The 23,992-nt window shown below is 40.1% G+C and overlaps 1 protein-coding gene across 2 annotated transcripts in view; it reads left to right on the top strand.

Annotated features, from left to right (window-relative positions):
• The first annotated feature begins 952 nt into the window (after nt 1-952).
• Nucleotides 953-23,992, top strand: part of LOC105917557 (double C2-like domain-containing protein alpha) — a 42,027-nt gene continuing 18,987 nt past the window's right edge. The window contains exons 1-7 of one of the 2 annotated variants that reach the window (XM_036141765.1): nt 953-1,201; nt 1,545-1,686; nt 10,280-10,647; nt 10,918-10,997; nt 14,059-14,133; nt 14,392-14,501; nt 22,205-22,331. In XM_036141765.1, the coding sequence (XP_035997658.1) occupies nt 10,284-10,647; nt 10,918-10,997; nt 14,059-14,133; nt 14,392-14,501; nt 22,205-22,331 (756 nt within the window). In that variant the 5' untranslated portion in view covers nt 953-1,201; nt 1,545-1,686; nt 10,280-10,283. The remainder of the gene's footprint in view (nt 1,202-1,544; nt 1,687-10,279; nt 10,648-10,917; nt 10,998-14,058; nt 14,134-14,391; nt 14,502-22,204; nt 22,332-23,992) is intronic. The other variant, XM_036141764.1, reaches the window with a different exon arrangement.

The following is a 23,992-nucleotide window of genomic DNA, read 5'->3' as shown; positions in this document are numbered from 1 at the left end:
CTAAAATGAGCTCTCATTTTAAGCATAGTAAAACCTGGGCACAATTCATTAAACGAGTGCACTATTTACTCAAACGAGCGCACAGTTTACTAAAACGAGAGCACAATTTAGTGAACATGGTTATAGAACATTGTGTGCACGATCTACTTAAACGTGGCCACAATATGTAAAACGTGCACTCAATATTGTCTTGACACATGTAAACATGAGCACGTTATAGTATATTCGAGATCTCGATCTACCAAAACGCACCCACGAATAATTAAAACGTGTGCTCGAATAAGTTTTATTAATTCGAAGACTCAATTAAGAGGAAACATGCTCACAAATGATCACGACCTGAAAAAAAATATCACTTAACGTGAGCTCTCCCGGACTCTGTAGAAATGTGAGGAGGTGAAATCTCATTTCCAGAGAATGGTAGACCTATCCTGACTTGTTTAAAAGGAAGCATATTAGGTCCCCTTTAATTACATTACATTTCAGAGTCAGTTTTTTTTTTTTGCCGTGTGTGTTGTGCATTGCTTGTGATTGTGCTTTCTTATACAATAACACAATAATAGAGTGCAAAGGATGCAGGAATAAATAATTTGAACCATTATTTTTGTCATTATGTTGCAGGTGGAAATGGTGTACAGGTGAACGTACAGGTGAACGTACAGGCGAACGTACGCGTACACGGTGGGATGAGTGCAGAGGATGCTGGCCTAAAAGTGTCTTCTGCCTCCAGATATTTTTGAAAGTTAACTCTGCATATCATGGGTGCAATGTCCTCCTAAGTGAGAAAAAGTGTGTGCGAGTGGTGTTGGTGGAGGATTCAGTCACAACTAAATGTTATGGAATAAATCCCTGCTGTCTCTCTCGCTCTCTCTCTCTCTCTCTCTCTCTCTCTCTCTCTTTCAACTCCCTCCCTCCATCCTCTCCCTCCTCCAGCTCGCCGCTCTCCTATCTCCCCTCTGCTCCTCATTTCATCTCAACTTGGAACTATCAGCGCATTCATTTTTTAATGACACTCGTTGCACACGCTCGCCGTCTCTCCCCCCGTCTCCCTCTGCTCCCTGCTCCCCTCTTCGCCACCTGTTAGTACCCCCCCCCCTCTCTGTCTCCTCCTCGCTCCGGAATTCCCTTCTTTCTTTTTTTTTGTTATTTTTTTTTAAATTATTTTTCTTATGAGGAGTTTCTCGCTCGTTCTTTCTCTGAGGTAAGGCAACATTTTTGTCTTTTTCTGGGTTTATTTTTTTGAAATGCATGCAGGCTGACTCTGCTGCAGAAGCACGAAACGTTGAGTGATATTTCTTCAAAATTGAAGTCGCCTCCCGTAAGGACGATTGCATCCCTGTTGTTTTTTTTTCTCTGTATGGATGAAGGAAAACCCGTATTGTCTCCCTTCAGCAGGCAGGTGCAACATGTGTCGGATTTCAAGTCTTTCTCCACTTTTCCTGCACACCTTTGAAGTTTACTCAACCCCTGAAAATAACTTGCCTTCTAACTGACATGCCCTCTCTGTCACCTGCGCTTACTTATAAATTGTGCTTCCTATTAAGGTCTAACGAGTAGCCAGAGTGTGCGGCAGTGTGCCATGCCATCTCCCCTGTCATTCCTGGAGCTTATTATTTAGAATGGAGCGACCATTGTACGCGGGACACAAGTGGGCTGACAGAGGGAGATATCTTCTCGCAGCCACAGGTGAAGTAAAATATGATGGAGAGATAATGAGAGCATAAAGACGGGGAGATGAGGGGTGAATCTTTTGACAGTGAAGATGAGTAGTTAGGGGCTGAGAGTGAGTGAGCACCTCATGCCTGTCATATGACTCTAATTTAAAGTGAAGGAGCTAAAAGAGGAGGGAGGGAGGGGGGGGGGGTGTCGCATGTTGCACAGAGACATTCCTGACTGTCGGATGCAAGCTGCCTCTGCAAGCTGTAAGTCTGCGTAGCGTTACAAGCAGCAAGGTGGGGGCATGCATCTTCTGTGGTTGCATAAAATAAAACCGGCAGGAATGCAGACGATGGCCGCAGGAGACGAGCTGAGCTATCCTTTACAATTACACACATACTTCTTTGGATTTATTTTGTAAAAAAAAAAACCTTGGATTAAATCACACCAGCAGAGTAATCGCACACTGAGCGGTGTTGGAACATACTGTCTCTATCCAGCAGGTTTAGAAATCTTTAACAAGGTTAGAGGAGGCAGAGAGACGGATCCTTCACCGTCGGTCTTTATTCAGGCTCTCTGGATGTTCCAGAGTCAGGCGACCTTTCTGAAACTCTGTCTTCAGCGCACCTCACAGGTCGTCTACGGGAGTTAAATCAGAGTTCTGCCATGGCCTTTGGACAAGGTCGATTTTTTGTATCTCCTGAGTCACTTCTCTGTTAATTTGGCCATTTGTTTTGGACCTCTATTCCGATGAAAGACCAATTTGTTTTAGTTTTCTAGTGCAGGCCGCCATAGTTCGGCTTAATATGTCTTGGTAATTCAAAAGGTTCTGGATGTTCAGAGGAGAAATGGACCCATAGCGTCACGGATCTTCCACCAAGCCCAGCAGTGGGTTTGGGGTTTCTTTTTCACACATTTATATGTAAATCCTGTTAACTTTAATTCAATTCAATTCAATTCAATTCAATTCAATTTTATTTATATAGCGCCAATTCATGAAACATGTCATCTCAAGGCACTTTACAAAGTCAAGTTCAATCATATTATACAGATTGGGTCATATTATACAGATTGGTCAAAAATGTCCTATATAAGGAAACCAGTTGATTGCATCAAAGTCCCGACAAGCAGCATTCACTCCTGGGGAAGCGTAGAGCCACAGGAAGAGTCGTCTGCATTGTTAATGGCTTTGGTACAATCCCTCATACTGAGCAAGCATGAAGCGACAGTGGGAAGAAAAACTCCACATTAACGGGAAGGAAAACCTCCGGCAGAACCGGGCCCAGTATGAACGGTCATCTGCCTCGACCGACTGGGGGTTACAGAAGACAGAACAGAGACACAACAAGAGAGACAAAAAAGCACAGAAGCACACATTGATCTAGTAATCTGTTCTACATTAGATGGTAGTAGCGGGTGATCTGTCTTCTCTGGATGATGTCACAGTTAACAGAACGCCAGACCAGGTGTACCTTCTATGAAGATAAAAGAGAGAGAACAGAAAGCGATGCATAATTGAACAACAGTAGAACTCTATAGAGTGAGAAATTTAGATCCTGATGTCTTCATCTCATGGCACAGTTCCAGTTAAAGTCAAGGTAGAATTTAAATATTTTACATGTATATATTTGTGATGGTTCCTTGTGGTTCTGGTTTGGTTGGACCTCTCAGCAGCCAATGACACAGGGGATCACTCTGTTCTTTTGTCCCAATAGAACCACTACATCAGTATCCATGGTTCTCCTCTTATCTGACAGTCTCTCTTTCATGTGGGGTCCCACCAGGCTCCACTCGTGGCCCTCCTCTATTTTCACCTCAAATGCTGCCACTTGGAGCCATTGGGCTCCTTTCACAGCTACAGAGGATCTACTGGTGTCTGAAGCCAGGCTGCAGTAATGCTGCTCATTCTCTACTGAACTGCATTAGAATATCTGTACAACAGTGGTTTGAAAGCTATTTTAATGGATTTTATCAGATGTCAGTGCTTTGACTTTTGATCTACAGAACTCTATTCAAAACATTTGAAAAGGATGTTACGTTTAAAAATCAAATTGGCTCTGTGGTCAGGACATGCTTTTTTATAACTGCGTCTTTTAGCCAAAGTTAAGCCTTCTTTAAATTGTCCTAATCTGAATAAGGCTGTTCCAGACTCGACTATGTCGGCGTCTCACAGTCAAGCCTTAATCACCTTCAGCTTTTTCCAGAACGCAGCCGTCCATCTTTGTGTGTAAATCACACCTCCTGTTTGTTTTAGAATTGATTTTAAACATTTATTGTTTGTTTAAAACTCCCTTAACGGCCTCACACCTCATGAACTGTTAAGTGTTTGTGTGCGACTCAGGTCGTTGACGTCATCCAGTCAGTTTTTATAGGACGCTCCAAGGACTGAGATTAAACTCTGGGATTACAGGATCTTTTTTGGTGGTGGCACCCACACGCTGGATCCTGCTTCTTTAAAGCAAATTATAGACACATTTGTTAAAAAAAAGCTTTTAATGTTCCTTAGCACATTCATTTTAAACTGAAGTACTTTTCTTTCTGTGATATATTTAAATTTTTTAAATTATTTTATTGTTATGAACTTTGGTCTCCTTATTTGCACTGCACAAATGGAACTAAAAGTAAGTAAGATTTTCTTGAAATTAATGTATTTTTCCTTGATTTAGGCGGTTAAATAGGAGTATTTGCCAATGGAATTAGTATTTTTACCCATAAAATAAGATAATTAGATATCCTGCAGTTGAAATAGGATGATTGAGATGTATTGTTCCTATTTTAAGTACGGAAATCTTATACCTTTGGCAAATAGTCTTATTTACCAGCTCAAATCAAGGAAAAATACATTAATTTCAAGAACATTTTTCTTACTTTTAGTTCCGTTTCTGCAGTGTGGATTTTTTAAAGCACTTTATGAATAAATAAATGAATGAATGGTGGGACAGAAATATGGTTGTTATTGAGATTTATTGATTTCAAAATGCCACTCATTAAAACCACTTCTCATCTCTTACCAAAAAGTCAAGATTTAATCGAAGGGTCCTAGACAAGCGAGGTGCAAAGTAATCTAAACCGTAAGGCAAACCAGAAAACATGAGCGGGCACAAGAATGTAATGGGAAGCAACAAGAGGATCTGTCATATATGGTAAATAAAAATAGAGCAGATATACTGTGAGGAGTGATCAGCAGAAACAGTGAAAGTGTGAATGAGCAGCAGACATGGCTTAGCAGGAAGCACCGAGTTAGAAGGGCTAGAAATGATGGAGATAGTTAAGAAAACACCTGAACAAGTGTGAGTACCTAAAAACAAACAAATGAGTAAAATAATCACTAAGCAGCACAATAATCTGCTAAATAAACCCAAAACTAATGTAGAGCCAAAAACAAGATAAAGTAACCAAACAGATGTAAAGTCCTCCAGATGTGAGACTGAGATAGTCTGACAAATCTAAAACAACAAAGTTTGAATATAACAAAAATGCTCCAGTTTATTCATTTATTCTTAAAGGTGCATAGTGCAAGTTTTGAAGTTAAATATAATTTTTTTCCCTCATACATACCCATGTAAAATTATTTTTTTCCTCTATTTGCCGTATTAGTCAGTTCATGAGAGAGTGATTCGGGCCGAATCCTCTGGGGGCGTGAGGCTCTGATCGCTCTCATTCACCTGGCTATTTTGTTGAGTCTCCGCCGTAATATACGGATTAGTGAGAGAACTCCAGCTAACTTCAATATTTATGGCTTTCTTACCTAAGAAGACATCACAATCTAAACCAAAGACCTGTGCAGTCGTAGCGGCAGATGCTTTCCTCTTCTCCCATGTAGATTCACAACTCTGCTGTAATTCCAGCTTGTCACCAGAGGGGGCAGACATGTGCAAAAATCCTGGAACTTATGCTACGCTCCTTTAAACAACTGTGACCCTGGAGAGTATTTTCCCTCATGAGAAAATATACTCATGTTAAATATTGGATTTTCTTCAATTTTTCAGTGTGTTATTATTATTATTATTATTGCTACTCTAATAAGATATGTTTATTTTAGCTGTGTTCATACATTTTCGCATCTATACTCTGTAATTCTGAGTTTTTCCACCAGGCCTTTCCAAAGCAATGTTTACTAGCCAGAAGCAGAAACGCTGCTAAGCGTCAGGGTGATGGCTCAGTATGATATTTTTTCGTTTGTACGCCGACACGTTTCTCGCGAACGAGGGGGATGACGGGAAAAAGAGGAGGGCCTCCAGCTGGCAGCGCGAGGGTGATCAATCATCAGCTCCCGAAGAGCTTCTGGTTCCCAGAGAGCTTGGTGGCCCGCGGGCTTTTAGCTGTTGCACGCACGCCGCCGCTGCTGCTGGTGCTCCAGCTCCCCCAGCTCGCGGCCACATCTGCCAGAACTGGGAGGCGAATGACTGCACACATCATGTCAACAGAGTCATGCTCACAAAGCAGCACAATGGGTGTGCGGCTGCATGAATTAACGATCTGACAAAAGCGTTCGCGCCTGCACACGTGTGTGTTTGATGAATTATGCATTCAGCACCAGGACTGTCATTATTACCGACTCTTAAGTTTATTGATTTTAATCCATCATACCAGGAGCCTCATTAAGTTGTTTTCAGCTTCACCTTAATGCTATGCAGTCAGACACTTGCGGTAATTTCCAATAAAGGGCGTTGTGAGTTTTGCTTTGTTGTTGTGACAAACTGAAATGATTTTCTGCAACTCTGATAAGCGTATTGCTTCATTATCTCCTTGCATTATTCCATCAAAGGTTGAAAAATGCATGCAGGGCTGAAGGTTATTTCTGCACTGATTAATTGGGCGGTAGCTGGAAAAAGTAGCTCAGCTCTGGCGTGACGAAGTTATTCATCGTGTAATTATGAGACCAAAAATGGCCGCTGATGGTCTTCAAAAGTCAGCTTGTCCGTCATCCCCCCGTCCCCGAGCCAGAAGTCTGCCAAAGTCCTTTCAGTCTAACGAGTGAAGGAAGCTGGCGTGCTGGCACGCTGCAGCATGTTTCAGACGGAGGTTTCATCACCGGCCAAGTTAAAGCTGGATGAGCTGCCGCACGTCTCGCCCGCCGCTGAGTTCTCAACAGAGGGGCCTCGACCGTGCATCACGGCCGACCCCGGCTGCTTGTAATTTTCGCCGAAGGTCAGCAGTCAGGGGCGGGCGGTTTCAGAGTCACTTTCTGCCGGGGCATAGCTGCTCCGATTAACTTCATCGTGACGAATGAACAATCTGAAATGCTTAACTATCTCTTTTTTTTCAACCCTGGAGAAGAAACTTTAGCGTGAAACAAAAAACAACTAGACAAACAGGAAACTACGAGGTGTGGCTCAGCTGATGGTAACGGAGTAAACTTTAAGATTAAAACATGTATCTGTTTAGTTCTTGAGCAGAATGCATCATACAGTTGGTTATTCATACATCCACTATCTTTATAATCCAAAGAGCAATTTTCCTATGCAAACTTTTTTTACTGATAAACTCATAAAATAGACTTAGACTTAGACAACTTTATTTGTCATTTTGTATGCACAAAGTGCGTACAGAACGAAATTTCGTTTGCATACAGCTTGAAAAATCACAGTAAATTGCAGTAAATTTCAGGATAAAGGTGCAGCAGTGATTTATGTAAACAACTGAAATGTAAACAATGCAGGGGAAATAGCCAGTGTGTGATTCACGGAGTCCAGGTGAGTATTATTAAAACCGTGCAGATATGCGAATGTGGTGCAGAGTCCCTTTTGTGGCTTCAGCAGTTCTAGCAGTTCAACAGTCAAACTGATAAAATAGGGTTTGAATGTGACTTTTATTTTAAACCATTAAGCCACCTGATGTGTTTGCATTTGATTTGTCGCTGAAGTCAGATCTCATATTTAGGAACGGTGCCACATCCAAGTAAAGCACGTTCAAGTTTTGGGATTTTTGCTAATTATTGCGCTCAGTCATCAATCAGGGTAATTGCTTGCAATAAAAAGCTGAAGAAAACAAATCCCTCCTCATCATGTCCATTCAAATAGGAAAGCAAGACAGAAATAGAGATTCAGAGAACAGTCCTGTCTGCCACTAGTTCAGCAACCTTTACAAACCCAAAGAGCCATTTTTGCCCTCGGTCCAGCTAAACACATTTTGTTTAGAGCCACAAAAGTTACACAACTCTTTGAAACAACAGCTTGTTTTTATGGTATACTATAGGAAATGTGTTTACACTTTTTTAAATTAAAGATCAACAGTTTTTATTATTTAACCAACAGTATATTTATGTTTAGGTTTAATGCATTTTCTTGAACTGGACATTTGATTTTTATAGCAAATGGCATCAAAATGATGAAAAAGCAAGTCGTTTGCAACCTATTGACAAAAACATACTTAATTTATCTATAGTAAAATATTCTATACACCATTAGTTTCTTTCGTTCTGTAAATGTTATGCATAAATTGCAGAACTAAATGCATCCTAAAGCTAGCAATTTTAAATTACCTTTACATTTAGAAACATTGACCAATTTTGTCCCCCGCATGTTGGTCTAAGTTTTTAAGAGCCAAAGCTGAAGGTGTAAAGCAGGGGTGTCCAGACTTTGGGTCACAATTGTCACGTCGAAGGAACTCGATGGCCGAAAGAAGAATAAAAAAAATTAAACCAAAGAAATCATGTTAATTTTTTCCCTGCTCTACAAAATATAATTTTAAATAAATAAAATAGTTTGATTTTCTGTAGGAAGTGAATGTGTAAATCACTGTAGATCCAAACTAAAAGAAAAATTTGTCGTATTAAAAGACGGTCATCCGGTTTGCAAATTATTTGGAATAATTTAATTTGACTCTAACAATAATAAATTTAACTCTTTTAGGTCTAGCAATATAAGAACAGTATTTGGGTCAGTTGTTCTTTGAAGACATTTGCTGTAATTAGCCAACGTTAATTAATTGAATTCAAAGCAGATTTGAATGCACCAAAGTCTGCATTTGAGTAACTAAACATCGTTGGATAGACGTTACTATTCAATTCAATTAAATTTTATTTATATAGCGCCAAATCATGAAACATGTCATCTTGAGGCACTTTACAAAGTCAAGTTCAATCATATTATACAGATTGGGTCAGATTATACAGATTGGTCAAAAATGTCCTATATAAGGAAACCAGTTGATTGCATCAAAGTCCCGACAAGCAGCATTCACTCCTGGGGAAGTGTAGAGCCACAGGGAGAGTCGTCTGCATTGTACATGGCTTTGCTGCAATCCCTCATACTGAGCAAGCATGAAGCGACAGTGGGAAGAAAAACTCCCCATTAACGGGAAGGAAAACCTCCGGCAGAACCGGGCTCAGTATGAACGGTCATCTGCCTCGACCGACTGGGGTTACAGAAGACAGAACAGAGACACAACAAGAGAGACAAAAAAGCACAGAAGCACACATTGATCCAGTAATCTGTTCTACATTAGATGGTAATAGCGGGTGAGCCGTCTTCTCTGGATGATGTCACAGTTAACAGAACGTCAGACCAGGTGTACCTACTATGAAGAAAAAAGAGAGAGAACAGAAAGTTAAAGCAGAAATGACAACACGTAATGCACTATGAAATTAAAAAGTATATATGTCGAAAGTGTGTTTATTAAAAGATGAAAACTTTGTGTTAATATTTTTGGTACTTAAATCTGTCGTAATTAAAAACTAAAATCTTCCATCAGCATCAGCCACCTGTGCTGGTGGACCAAGTCCTTCTTGAAATGCAGTTTTGGGGGTGGGGGGCACCCGAAATCAGTACAGGGGCCATAAATGACTGCAGGTCGGACATGCCTGGTGTAAAAAAGAGCCACAGGTTGCAGACCTCTGCTCTAGTTTAATACGAAGCTAAACATCCGACGTTCAAATCAGTTATTTCTTTCAGTCGTAACATGTCATATCTGTGGATATGTCGTTTTTGGGGCTGCTGCTATTTTCGTTTTCACAGAACCAAACTCGCAGAAGTGCAAACATGAACTTCTCAGTTTCAATCGATTAATACGGGCAGAAAAGAAGTTAGTCCAAAGCGAGGGGGGGGGGGGGGTTCTCTGCCCAGCATTGCGGACAGAACGCCCCCTCAAGCCCTGCTGTCTTTAGAAAACTAAAGCTGTGAGATGTTTGTTTTCCACCCACCTCTTTTTTATTTTATTTTGGGAGAAGAGCAGACCCTTCAGCAATGTGGTCAACTTTATATAACCACGGGGGCTTTTCTAACAATCCAAGTGGACCGAAGAGCGTTTCAGCCTGGAATAAAGACTTCCTCCTGTAATTACTTGTCTGACTACGCAGGCTTGTCGAGGATTTTAGATAACAGGGGAGCTTTAACACACACACACACACACACACCGCAATTTCATTGAGGATTGTAATTTAACTCAGGCACTTTTCGTCCATTATCTCTTATCCTTCCTCCGCAGGTTTATTCAGATTTATTTAATTGAAATGCAAATGTGCGCACAGCCTCTGCTGTATTCTGTATTCTTGATGTGAGGCTGTGTTAAAATAGCTTTAATTAGGTTTAAAGAGCTTTCATTAAGAAAGCCACTTGTGGCGATAGCCTTCTGACATGACATCTGCAAGTGCAGGTAACACTATAAATGTGTCTCCTCTCAGCCCTATGACTGTGCGGAAAGGAAACCGTTTGGGCATCTCCATCCAGGAGCACATGGCCATCAACGTCTGCCCAGGCCCCATCCGCCCCATCCGCCAAATCTCGGCCTACTTCCCTCGCCTCTCGCCCACGTCCTCCTTCTCGGAGCCGCTGTCGCCCAACCAGCTGACGGCGCCGGCTCCGTTAAGCCCCGGCAGCGCAGGTCAAGGTGGAGGAGCAGTCGGAGGAGGTGGAGAAGGAGGCGGCGGCGGCGGCGGTGCGAGCAGATGCCTTTTGTTACCAGGAGCTGCAGGAGGAGGGGGGTCGCTGTCGGCCATGAGCAGCATGGACACCTCCATCGAGATCGACAGCTGCGACAGCGACGATAACAGTGAGTCACCCCAGAGTGATGATCAGGTTTTCCTCGCACAAAACAACTAAAGTCACATCGACACAGATCTGGGTTTGATTTACAGAGCTGCTTTTATTTGAGAGGAAAATCATGTAAAAGGGGATGGGCTGAGTTGCAGGAACAAATCGATATTTATTCAATATTCCCCACTGGCCTCTCATTTGCACGTAATGAGGTCCTCGTCATAAAAGCAATCACCTGTATAACTGGCACACATTTCTTCTGACTCGTCGTTAACTCCCCTTCCAGCTTCCCTGGGGACGTTAGAGTTTGACCTTCTGTACGAGAAAGCCACCAGCTCCTTACACTGCACAGTCCTCAGAGCAAAGGTAAGGTGTCCGTGGAAAACGGCGTTACAACCTCTGACCGCTGGCTGTGTTGACTGGCAGCGAGCCAGCACAGGTAAACCAGGTGTTCATGTATGTTTCAGTTGTGTTAACTTGTTCAAATAAATCAGAACGGGATAGACGTCTGAAACCAACAAAACTATAAAGAGTTAGTACTGTATGATCCATGTATGCAGCACTCATCTAGATTTGCATTTATATTGAACTATATTACTGTTATATACTGCATACATACATACATACATACATAAGTACATGTATGATCATGTACTTATAAAACATATCTATCTATCTATCTATCTCTCTCTCTCTCTCTCTCTCTATATATATATATATATATATATATATATATATATATATATAGAGAGAGAGAGAGAGAGAGAGAGAGAGAGAGAGAGAGAGAGAGAGAGAGAGATAGATAGATAGATAGATAGATAGATAGATAGATACATGTTCTACATACGTACATGCATACTGTATACCTACGGTCTTATAGATATAAACATACATATGTATGTATGTATGGCTTTGCACTTAGACATACATACATGATCATGTACTTATAAATCATATATGTATCTATCTATGTACATACATTCGTACGTATATACATATGTAGATACATATATACAGACACACACACACATATAGACAGACAGACAGACAGACAGACAGACAGATAGATAGATAGATAGATAGATAGATAGATAGATAGATAGATAGATAGATAGATAGATAGATAGATAGATAGATAGATATGTACATGCATACTGTATACCTATGAACTAACATAGATATACATACAGACAGACAGACAGACAGACAGACATATGTACATATATACATATATAGGATAAATATGTGCCTATATACATATAGGTACATACATATATGCGACAAATGTATGCACATACATCCATATGTACATAAGTGTGTATGTACAGTACAAATGTGCGAATGTGTATATATAGTACATACATGCATACAGTACATACATTTTCTCTCACTGTACGACATTAAATCTGACAAAACCTTTTTACATACATAGGCACATACATAAATACATATATTCATATGTTAGTACATACCGAAGTACGTACATACATAAATACATGCTTCAATACATAAATAAATACATATATACATATGTAGATACATATATACAGACATGTATATACTACATAGGTGTATACATGATGTATACCTACGATAGATAGATAGATAGATAGATAGATAGATAGATACATACATACATACATACATACATACATACATACATACATACATATATACTGTACTACAAATGTGCACACATATATGTGTATGGTTATATACAGTACATACATTTTCTGTCACTGTATGACATTAAATCTGACTAAACTTTACCTTTTTTAAATATGTTAGGCTTACCGAAGTTATTATCTGCGAAATGGCAGAATATTTTGAGAGAATATTTTATTTCTTTGAAGTCAGCGGTTAGTCATACAGAGGTCACTATGCCTTTAAGCAATGCGGAAAAGCACAGGTGATGACGCCATGGCTATGTAATCCCCTGATAGCATTTCTGTTTAATGTAGGCATATCTGTGGATGTGATGTAAGTCAACACTTCTTTGTGTGACATCATCAGACAATGAAAATAAATTAGTCAGAATATCAGGATTTCCAGCCATCATGCTGTTCAGAAACAAGATAAGTTCTGTGTTACAGTTATAAACGCAATGTGTTGCAATCTGAAGAAACTCATACGAGAAATAAATAAAAAAAGAAATGATTTCAGTCACTATTCTGATATTTTCACAAAGAAATAATCATGGTAGTCCTAACTGCCCAAAAACAAGAAAGGTTTATGTATCTTGTGATATAGTTCAAATGAATAAATATCTGGTTTCAACTACATTTACTTTATTCAATAATGATATATCCTACTTTTAGAGATTTAACATGTTGTCCCTGGCCATACTCGTACTAAACATTTTTAATTTAAAACAAGTTGGCATGTTAACATGACGCATACAGTGCATTACTATCAAAGTTGCAACCCTGAAGGTTTATTTATGCCGAGCACGTCTCATAGCTGTGAGCGATGTCATTGATTTAGTTAAAAGCACACATCTAGGAAACATACTTTATGTCTTTTTAAACATAAAGTGGTGCAATAATCAGCCCTGGAATTTTTTTTTTTATGGATTATGGAAAGAACAGTGGCGGCTTGTCAATAGGGGGCGCTAGATCGAGATCCCAATCAAAACTGAAAAAAGTGTACACAGTAAACCTTAAATAGAAAATACAAAGTAACCATCACATCTGTTCACTCATAAAATGTGTCTGACTTTTGATTTTTCAGCATTCCAATTTCATTTTGGGCTTATTTGACATAGTTTTGTTTAATAAGTCATATCTTTAAAGAGCAAGGGTCGCCAGACCGTTGAGTGCGGATGTAAGTCGTAACACTTTTGGCTCGCATGTGACTTCATATTTGTCTCTAATTGCTTATTTAAAGATTTGCCTTGCGGGGCAGCTCTCTGCGCCTGTAGCCTTTCAGTATTTTTTGGTATCATTCTTCATCCTATCAGATTAATTTCATTGTACCGGTCAACGACAATCACACTGCTAACCGCTTAGACACACAAATGTCACGCAAACATACAGATGCAAACGGAAGAGTGGGAAAACAACAACAAAAAGATAGGAGAGAATGAAAAAAATTATAATTTATTGATAAAATAATAATTTTGTCAATAAATAAAGTATTTTGGTGGAGGAGAAAAAGTGGATAATGGAAGTTAGACCTGATTGACCAGACTGGCATAAACTCGATGTTGATGCATAGAACTATGTGATTCTCGCTTTTATGCTTTATTCTTCACATTCCAGTTCAATCAAACTGTGAAATTATAACTTTAATTTATCTACAATCTCCTTTCTGAAAGTAAAATCTCAGCCTGCTGGTTGTTTCTAAGTAATTTTCCTCAGCTGAAGGTCTGCACACTCACCGCCGTAGTTCATTTTGTGGCTTTTATGTCTCATATCTTCTCTATAAGGGTTTGAAGCCGATGGATTTCAACGGTTTGGCCGATCCGTACGTCAAGCTGCATCTGCTGCCAGGAGCGTGCAAGGTTGGATTTTATTACCACAAGAGGTTTTTTTTTTTTTTGTGTGTGTGAAATTGAAAACTTCCTGTCTGCAAGAACATTGGAGGGCACTCTTCAATCACGGTCTCATTTTAGAGGTGTATGATGAAAATGCAGATGAATAAATCAGCAGTAATAGAATGACCTTGGAGCCCGTGAGAGCTCGAGTTGTTTCTCTGTTGTTTGCACATTGCAGCAAAAGCTTGGAGTGACATTTGCTTCCTGTCTCTGTCGTGTTGACAGGCTAATAAATTGAAAACAAAGGTAGTTCGAAACACACTGAACCCTGTGTGGAACGAGACGCTCTCCTACTGCGGCATCACCGAGGAGGACATGTACCGCAAAACTCTCAGGTCAGTGTTTCTGTCCGCCCTATTTCAGGCCCTTCTTGTTTCCTCAACCGTTACTCACCTGACTCATGCCTACAAAAGGTTTCTTATCCTCCGTCTCCATCACCGAGTCCTTCGCTATCAGCTTAAAAGACTTTCAGAACTTCTCGACTCCCCCTCTCTGTGTCCATTGTGGCTCTATCGTCGTCTGTCACCTCACCCCCCGTGACTCGCTATCAAAAACATCTCTCCTGTCCACTGAGATCAGGGAAAGATCTCGCCTCCCTCCTTCTGAAACATCCACCTCTCTTTGTCGCTCCTTCCATCTGCCTCTTTGTCTCCTCTTTTCCAAAGTTGCAGTGACAGATTGAGGTCAGACCACGCACCGCGGGGTGTTTTAATTTCATTAAGCCCCCCCACTGGTGGTGACGAAAGCTGCGAATTGTTTCCGTCTGTGACTAAAACTTTGTTGTGGTGCACATGAGAGCGGAATTTGAAACAGGATCAGCGGGTCATCTCTTGGGGGAGATTGGACCCGTGGCACCGACCTTATTCGGTGGAGGCAGGTAAATATCAGGAGACAGAGTCAGTCTGACAACACCTGCTGAAGTTCTCTACCCTGTAGTTTGATGACTTTTCGTAGAAGTTTTCTAGCCTTGTGAATTTTTCTCAAGTCTTGCGGAAGTGGTTTTCTTACGTACAATGCGATGTCCACTTTTACATTATTTGGAATTGGGGTTTGATTTGTTGCTTTTTAAAGATTATTCAGGCTACTTCATGTTGTTAAGCAGGTTCTTTTTCAAGTGATTTGTAGATCCTACAGGTCAGGCCTCATTCGAGATTTTGTTGTCAAAATTAGGCTACGTTCACACTGCAGGTTTTAATGCTCAATTCCGATTTTTTTTGTGAAATCGGATTTTTTTTTTGCGTGGTCGTTCACATTTCCAAATATATGCGACTTGTATGTGATCTCCTGTGTGAACTGAACGCGTTCAACCTAAGTGTTGAACGCGATGACATCACACGTAGCAAGCGTCCTCAGTGTTTGCGGAAGTAAACATGGATTATAATGCTGGCACGTGTTTTGCGGTCATTAATTTCTTTTCTAACCGGAGCTTTCCATCCACTGACTGCTCTCCTTATTGTAGTCCGCTATGGGTGTCGTCTTTCTTCCCGCTTCTGCATAGCAGGACGCAGAATAGTGACGTTTGTCGAGTATCGGTGACGTACAGGTCGGATAAATGCGACCCGGCTGTACAGACACAGGTCGCATTTGAAAAGATCAGACACGTATCGGAATTAGGATCACAGCATCAGCTAAAGTCAAGCATTTGCGGTATCAGTGAGTCTTTCTGGTTCCTATGGTGGAATATTGGCCCACTCTGCTTTGCTGAATTGTGTTAATTCAGTTACATTAGGTTGTTTTTTCCCCCCAGCATAAACAGCCTGTTTAAGACAATGCCACCACACCTTAGTTGAATGTAAGTCCAGACTTTGGCCAGGCAACTTCAAAACCTTCATTTTGATCTTGAGACGTTCAGATGTGAGCTTCCTGAGGTAATGATTTTTCTGTTGCACTTAAGCCGTAAATCACAAACTGATGGTCAGACCTTGTCCTTCGAGGATTTATGCTGCAAAGCAGAATTTAGGTTTCCATTAATTAAGGCAAGGCATCCAATTACACTACCACCACCACATTTGACTCTAGATATTATCTTTTTCTGAAACGCTTTTATTTCTACACATCATCCAAAAAGCTCTAGTTTTTTTCTTGTCAGTTCACATAATGTTTTTAAAAAGTGTTGTGGATCATCAAGATGTGTTTTTTTTTTTTTTTTGGTAAATGTGAAACACGTGTCTGTGTTCTGTTAGGGCAGCAGTGACTTTTAGTTGCACTAAGAACACAGAGCACTGTGGGTCACTGATTAATTATGGGGCGATGTCACTGGTCAGAGCATATTTTAATAACTAATATCAGCAACCCTTGAATTATTTTATACTGGACTTTTTGTGTATGAGCACTAGTAAGCTAGCATTAGCTCTGGTTTACTCTCGGAAGAAAGGAAAAGACTTTAAAAAAAAGTTGGAAACATTGTTGCCAGATTTTGTGAGACAAACAAGCAACTAGTGCTATAAAGACAAGACCAAAACAAGCAGCTGGGGTGTGGGTGGTAATAATTTTAAACATATCACTTTTTAAATAGAATATATATATTTAAAAAAATATCTATTTAAAAAATAATAATACATTGTTTCAATATCTGTCTCATCCTCTGTAAGAAACAAAATTCTTGGTTAAAGAAAAATAATTTTACATCTAAATCTAAAGGGGTGTGAGTAGTTTTAGACAACCGTATCGTGCATTCAGAGCAGTGGGAAAGAGATATTCACGGGATCAATAATTCACAGCATGGTCTCAGATTATTATATTCCTCCGTTTTTTTTTCTTCTGTGTGCAGAAATGTTTCTCTGAAGCTTCGGCATAATTTGGTGCCTGCTTCTCAACATCAGCCTCATTCCAGGAAATTTCACCGCAGCATGCATTATTCAGAGAAAAGTGAAAGCCCTGAAGACCACAAACTGCTCAGCACTGCGTTGTACAGAATCTTTTAACTGGATTTCCCAGTTCAGACCACTTTGGAAGAAATTATACAGATGACCTGTCACTGTCTGCGAGGGTTTCCCTGCTCTGATGTATATGGGTCAGTATAAGCATCTATATATGGAGACGGAGACTTCTGTGAAAATGTCAGCGAATGTCAAATGTTAAAGGAAAGATGCGTCATACAACAGAAACATTCTAAATATGCATATGATTCTACCTGGAGGGAATAAACACCCAAGATGAAATCCTAACCTTAACTCATCAGGCTGTAGGAGAAGGATGTAAAAGTACAACGCTGTGCAAAAGTCTAAATAAATTAAATCCTCTTTTACACTCATCTTTTCTATCCGTTGTTACACTCAGGAGGATTTGTTTGTTGTTGCTTGTGAGTTGTTTTGTTGTCTACATTATGTCTGTTACTTATGTTCTATTTTTATTTACTCTCTTAATGTGCAACCCTTTGCTCAACCATAGTCTGTTTTTAAATGGGATTTAGAAATAATTTGGATTGGACTGGATTGAGAAGAAGCATTTGTTTGGTAAAAGCAATTAAACACAATTACTTTCCATTGTGTAATGGTACTTTGAATATTATTTATGTATTTGTTGCTTTGCTAAAACTAACACGTAGAGGCAGGGAGGTTATTTAAATGTAAAACGATTCACATTATTAATGATATAAAAGAATGCTAATGATTATGGACGGTAGATGAGCTGTTATTTATGTTGCTCTGTTCAGGGCCTTCCTGCTGGCCAGGCCAGCCTCCTACCGTGATAAAGGAGAAAAAACAGCTGGATTGTTTTTGTCTGTGTTTTTTGTGTTGGAGTGAGGAGTGAAACAGTTTTTCTACCGCTAAATAACGTTTGTATTTGAATTCTGTTTAAAGTTAACCCTAAAAATAATTCACTCCACGGTTAAGAACCTCCTCTTCAAAAACTACGTTGTCTAAAGGACATTCGTTTTTGTTTAGCTCATTATAATGTGAGTAGTCGATTCACCACCAATGCAAGCGTAGCCGTTAAGTACTGGGTTACAGAAGAATCCAGCAGTGAACAAAGAGAAGTCAGGAGCTTAAATACTTTGGCAGGTTTGGAAAATAGGACAGGAACCAGAGGAGCCGATCAGAGGAAAGTGGAGCAGCTTTGACTATATGAGAGCAGGGTAGCTGAGGGAGGGAGACCAATGCCGCTTTTGCATCAATTTCAGCTCTACTGGGCTCTACATTTCCTTGGACCCACTGACAGCTCTCAGTGTTGAGTGCTCCGCTGCTATTAAGCGTTATGGTGTGATATTTACATTTTAAAGAAATCTGTGAGAGACAGTGAAGAATAAAAAAGTTAACAAATCACTAAAAAGAAATAAAACAAAAAAAAAATACAAATAATGTTTCCATCATTTTATATGTAAGAATAACTTGAATATTTTAAGGATAAAATGATCCACCTGGATTAAATGTAGAGTCGGCAGTTTTACCAGATTGGCGTTACATGAGTGCGTCACAATGAATGGCATGTGGGACAACCAATAGATAAGGCAATATCCCAGAACTTGAGGGACAGAGGGGGATGTGGGCAGGATAAGACATGAAGGCATCTGATTGCTTCTTTCCAATTGGGCCAAGAGGCAGTGATTGGTCAGAGTTTTTACAGGCATGCAGCTTTCCCAGAGATCTTATTTTATTAACCTCCTTTTTTGTAATAGATAATGTATGGACTACTGTCACGATGGGAGGACCATTTTATCCAGTATCCATCCATCCATCCATTTTCCGAACCGCTTTATCCCTCATGGGGTCCCGGGGGGTGCTGGTGCCTATCTCCAGCGTTCAATGGGCGAGAGGCAGGGTACACCCTGGACAGGTCGCCAGTCTGTCGCAGGGCAACACAGAGAGACAAACAGGACAAACAACCATTCACACCTAAGGACAATTTGGAGAAGCCAATTAACCTAACAGTCATGTTTTTGGTCTGTGGGAGGAAGCCGGAGTACCCGGAGAGAACCCACGCATGCACAGGGAGAACATGCAAACTCCATGCAGAAAGACCCAGGGGTGTACTCGAACCCAGGACCTTCTTGCTGCAAGGCAACAGCGCTACCCACTGCGCCACTGTGCAGTATAACAAAAAGTATTTCTGAACAGGATTACCAGCTATAGCTTTAATATCTGGATCAAAGATCAGCCTAAACTAATAAATAAGACAGAGCCTCTGTCTGCCTGCACAGGTTTTAGGTTTTTGCCTCAGCCATGGCAATAACAATGATAAGGACTTTAAAGTGCAATACTGCTGACTTTTGACTGCAGCAAAATCATTTTGTTGAATATTGGATATTCGCGCTACTTTCTTGTTTCTCCTTATCCCATGACCAATCACTGAACAGCAGTCTCTGTTCACATCATATTTAGGCCCTACTCAGCTCTGGTCTTAAAATCTCCTGAGCAGGTATAAAAAAAATTCTAATCAAAATGCTTGCAAAGTGGGCGGAGCTGAGTGGAGCCAGGCCAACTGGAGCCAGTGGAAAAGGGGCATAATTAATAAGAATAGAGCTGTAATAAGATTATTAAAAGGACAGAACACAAGAATAAAGTAAGAAACAAAACAAAGAGAAAGGAACTTATAAGGCAACACCACATAAATAACAGGAAATGGAGAACCCAAAAAGCTGAAGAAAATGACAACTTTAGCATGATCCGTTAACTTAACAGTCATGTTTTTGGACTGTGGGAGTTAGTCAAAATACCCAGAGAGAACCCAAGCATGCACAGGGAGAACATGCCAACTCCATGCAGAAAGACCCCAGGGATTTAAATCTAGGACCTTCTTGTTACAAGGCAACATTGCTACCTCCTGGACCACCATGCAGCCTGAAAACAGCAATTTCCTGAAATCAAACCTGCTTTCACCAGGAATAGAGTAGAACATTCCTGATTTAATGTTTTTAAGACCACATAATGAAAGCTCAGACTTCCGTAGATATATTTACCATTTGACTGTTATCTTTAGGACATACATGGCCTTGTAATATGCTTAAAATGTATTTTCTTTGATTAAAATATCAATTCTATTTTTAATTAAAAGTCGTTGATGTTTTTCTATTGTATTTATGAGCAAATATAAATTATAAGATAGATTTCACGTTTTCATGAAGCACAAGGAGACCAGGACACTTTATTATGTGACAAAATCAATTGTTTTCAAACTATAATCGGTACATGGTAAGATGAAATTATTCATGCGTTTAACTGCTTTTGAGGTATTTGTTTGTGTGAGTGGAAAACATGTCAAGCAGAACGGACTCATGTCGCTGTTCTAGCGGAACAGCATTTTAATGGACCCTTGAACTCCCCTGACGTGTTAGAAGAAGTGATATTTTACTGGTCTGACGTGGATTTGTAGGGTTGTTGACATCTTACTGACGGGATAAATCAGGTTGTAGCGAATATATTCTGTCAGAGGGACATGCAAAATATTTGTATTGCTTCACGCTAAACGAGTGAAGCCTCACTTCTAGCTGACAATCACGTTTTTTTCCCTCACTCTCAACCTTTTGACCTGTTATACTCTTACTCATCACTCCATCTTCCATCTCTCTGTCTTTATTTTCACCATCTCTCGCCTCTCAGCTCCAGGTGACTCAATCTGTCTTTGTTCTCATCTTTGCTACCTCCTTCCTTCACACTCTAACAATTTTCTTCCATTTCTGTTTTTCCCTGCAGTTTGAAAATAAATGTATGTTTTTTCCACTTTGCTGCGTTTTCAGACTTGAAGTTTTTCTCTAGAGATTTTAGTTCACACTGTATGTATTGACCTTTCTGCAATTCTTTGTTTTATAACCAGAAACTAGAGAACAAAAGGCGTGACTGCCGCTTCTCTGCTTACGAGGCCAAAAAAAAGGAACTTTTCTCTGATGAAAGGTTTTATTTTTATAAATAAAGAAATTAAACTCGGTGGATTATATTAACCTTAAGCGCACAGGTTCAGGTGCATATTTAAATCCATTATTCTGTGTTTAACCTGTTTTTTTTACCCACATCACCCTATTGCCTTCCACTCTCACCTCCTCAACCTCTCTGCCTCCTTCGCCCCTCTACACTCCCATCCACCCACCAACGAATTACAGCTCAGCCATCAATATGTATTTCTTTAACATCTTGTAAAGCACTTTCAAACTGCCTGAATTCCCACTGAAAGGAATGTGACAATTATTTATAAGGATATGCAAACACATAAAGCACCTCGCATAAGCATTCAACCCCCTTTTTTTTTTTACATTTTGTCAATCACAAACTTTAATGTGTTTTATTGGGATTTTATGGGACATATCAACACAAAGTTCTGCATAATTGTGAAATGGAAGGAAAAGGAGATGTGGCTGTCAAGACATTGACACTCTCAACCCCCTAAATACATTTTAGGGCACCCAATTGCCTTCAGGAGTAAGTAACTCTGGAGGAGCTGCAGAGATGAACAAATTAGGTGGGAATCTGCTGAGAGGAAAACTATTAGTTTTTGCCCTCAACAAATCCCAGCCATATCATATAGTGGCATCAAGAAAGCTAATAAGTAGTCAAACATGCATCTTTCCCACAGCATCTTGTGGGAAAGATGCAGTTAGAGCTACAATCATCACGGGCCAAAGCCCTCACCTGGATCCAACTGAGAATCGATATCAAAACTTGAAAATTTATGTTCACATCACTCTCCATGTGCAAATCTGGCAGAGCCTTTCCTATCACAGTTATGCACGGCCATGTGTTGGTTTATCAGATGCAATCACAGTAGAAAAACATTAATTTTGAGACTGTAAGGTGAATAAATCTAAAAGGCTTTGCAAGGCTCTGAATAAGTTTCCTGACAGCTTCATTTCTAATTCAGGTCAGGCTTTTATCACTGATTTTATTTCCTTGTTATATTGCTTTTGCGACTTTAAAGCATGTCACAGGATGTTGCATGCTAGAATACTTTACTCCCGCACACACACACACGAAAGCACCCTTGATTGGGCTCCTTTCAAATTTATACCCTTGACTCATTACCCAGCTATGCTCTTATATTTTATTCATGTTTCGCTCACTATTTGTCATTTTTACCTCCCCCCGCCGGCTCTGTCTCTGTCTCCCAGGGTGTCTGTGTGCGACGAAGACAAACTGACACATAATGAGTTCATCGGAGAGTCGAGGGTGGCCCTGCGCCGCGTGAAGCCTGACCAGACCAAACACTTTAACATCTGTCTGGAGCATCCACCTCCTGTAAGAAAGAGAGAGCGGATAAAACGGGAGGATGGGGAGGCAAGGGAAAACAGCAAATAGGGAAATAAACGTGCAAGACAGAGAGAAATGACTGGAGGGAAGCGCACGGGTCGGTGTGCTAATGCTTTCTGTGTGACTCACAAGCGCAGCATTTTGAGTGAAAATGGACAGACAGGGAGAAGATGGGGTGACCAAATAAAGTGGAAATTGTTTCTACGCCGCCAGGGAGGCCTCAAAACATCGATATTTATCACTGCGGTGCTTACCTCACATCTGGGTCCCATTACTTGAAAGGTGTTTTCTGAACAAATGTCCTTAAAGACCACAGTTTATCCAAAATCCAACAAATGGTAATAATTATTTTTAAACAGCCTCATATTACAGGATTGTTTTTATGTTGCTTCACCAAATTAAGATATACTGCAACTCACCTGAATCAAATGAATGGCACGGTGCCAGACCTCTGCAGAGCTGAATGATTGAAAGCTGATGAGGGAATCAGGCCGTTTGATTGGGGTGTGTTGGAGCAGGGATGCATAGAATGGTAGCTCTCAGGGACTGGACTTAGGGACCCCTCACATACTGCAATAATTCCTTTATTATGTGCCAGAGAAAAAAATATAGAGGCAAAAATAATTACATATGGGACTTTGGTCACTTTGGTCCTGTAGCTGTGAGTAAAGGAGTGATTTTTAATTAGTTTTTAGTCCCTTTCTGTGTTTTTCCAGATAGACTGACTTTTCTTATTCCACCCAGTGTCTATACTTTTGAACTCTTCCTCATTAAACAGTAAACAATAATAATTTTAGTGATTCATGTTTTGAAACATAAACATCGTATTAATTTAGGCCTCTCATCAAACACCCTGACCAGAAACTGTATGAGTGCTGTGAACGAACAAAAATCTCAAAACTGATTTTCATGAAAAATCTTGATATAAAATTTCTCATGATATGTCCTAAGAGACAGAAAATTTCCCACCACTGGCAGTGAGCATGGATTTGGCTAAAATAATAAGGTTTTTGGGGCAGTATCCTATGAACCAAGAAAGCAACTAGCTAGCTGTGCAACACGGCTAACTAAAGATGCTAATGTTCGGTTCCCACTTGTAGCTCAAAATCTAAATACCAACTTGTGTTGGGTTTGAGTTGCCTTGAAATTAAGCAAACAGATCAAGTGATTAAACCAAAGATAATTGTGAATTAGCTGCAATCTGGAAAACCTGTGAGATTTGCTAATTCTGACCAGTGACCAGGCTAACTACTGTTAGCATTACAAGCCAAGGACATCGTTTTTCTCCCTATCGAGTTTACTCAAACACCAAAGGAACTTGCACTCTATTACAGCTTGAACAGTGTTGTATGTATCTGACTTACTGATATATTAATCATCAGAGAATTTTACTAACAGTTTATTCATGCAACTATTGCAGCATGTATGGCATTTGGACCATCTAGCTGGAGTCCTGTTTTAAAACTGCCGCTGATCAGCTGCAGTTCTTGTAGAAGCAAGAGATAGACTGAATTATCCTATACAGACAACTGATCACAGTTATGCTCTCCAAAACCTTTGCCTTAGGGGTGTCTAAAGTGATATGCACTTCATTTAGAGGTCAAGTAACAAAATAAAAGCAGCAGATTAAATGCAGTGTTTTAGATTTG

This window comes from Fundulus heteroclitus, chromosome 10 (genome assembly GCF_011125445.2).
Source record: "Fundulus heteroclitus isolate FHET01 chromosome 10, MU-UCD_Fhet_4.1, whole genome shotgun sequence".
NCBI classification, from domain to species: domain Eukaryota; kingdom Metazoa; phylum Chordata; class Actinopteri; order Cyprinodontiformes; family Fundulidae; genus Fundulus; species Fundulus heteroclitus.
The sequence above is the reverse complement of the archived record's forward strand: the minus strand, read 5'-3'. Positions and strand labels throughout refer to the sequence as shown.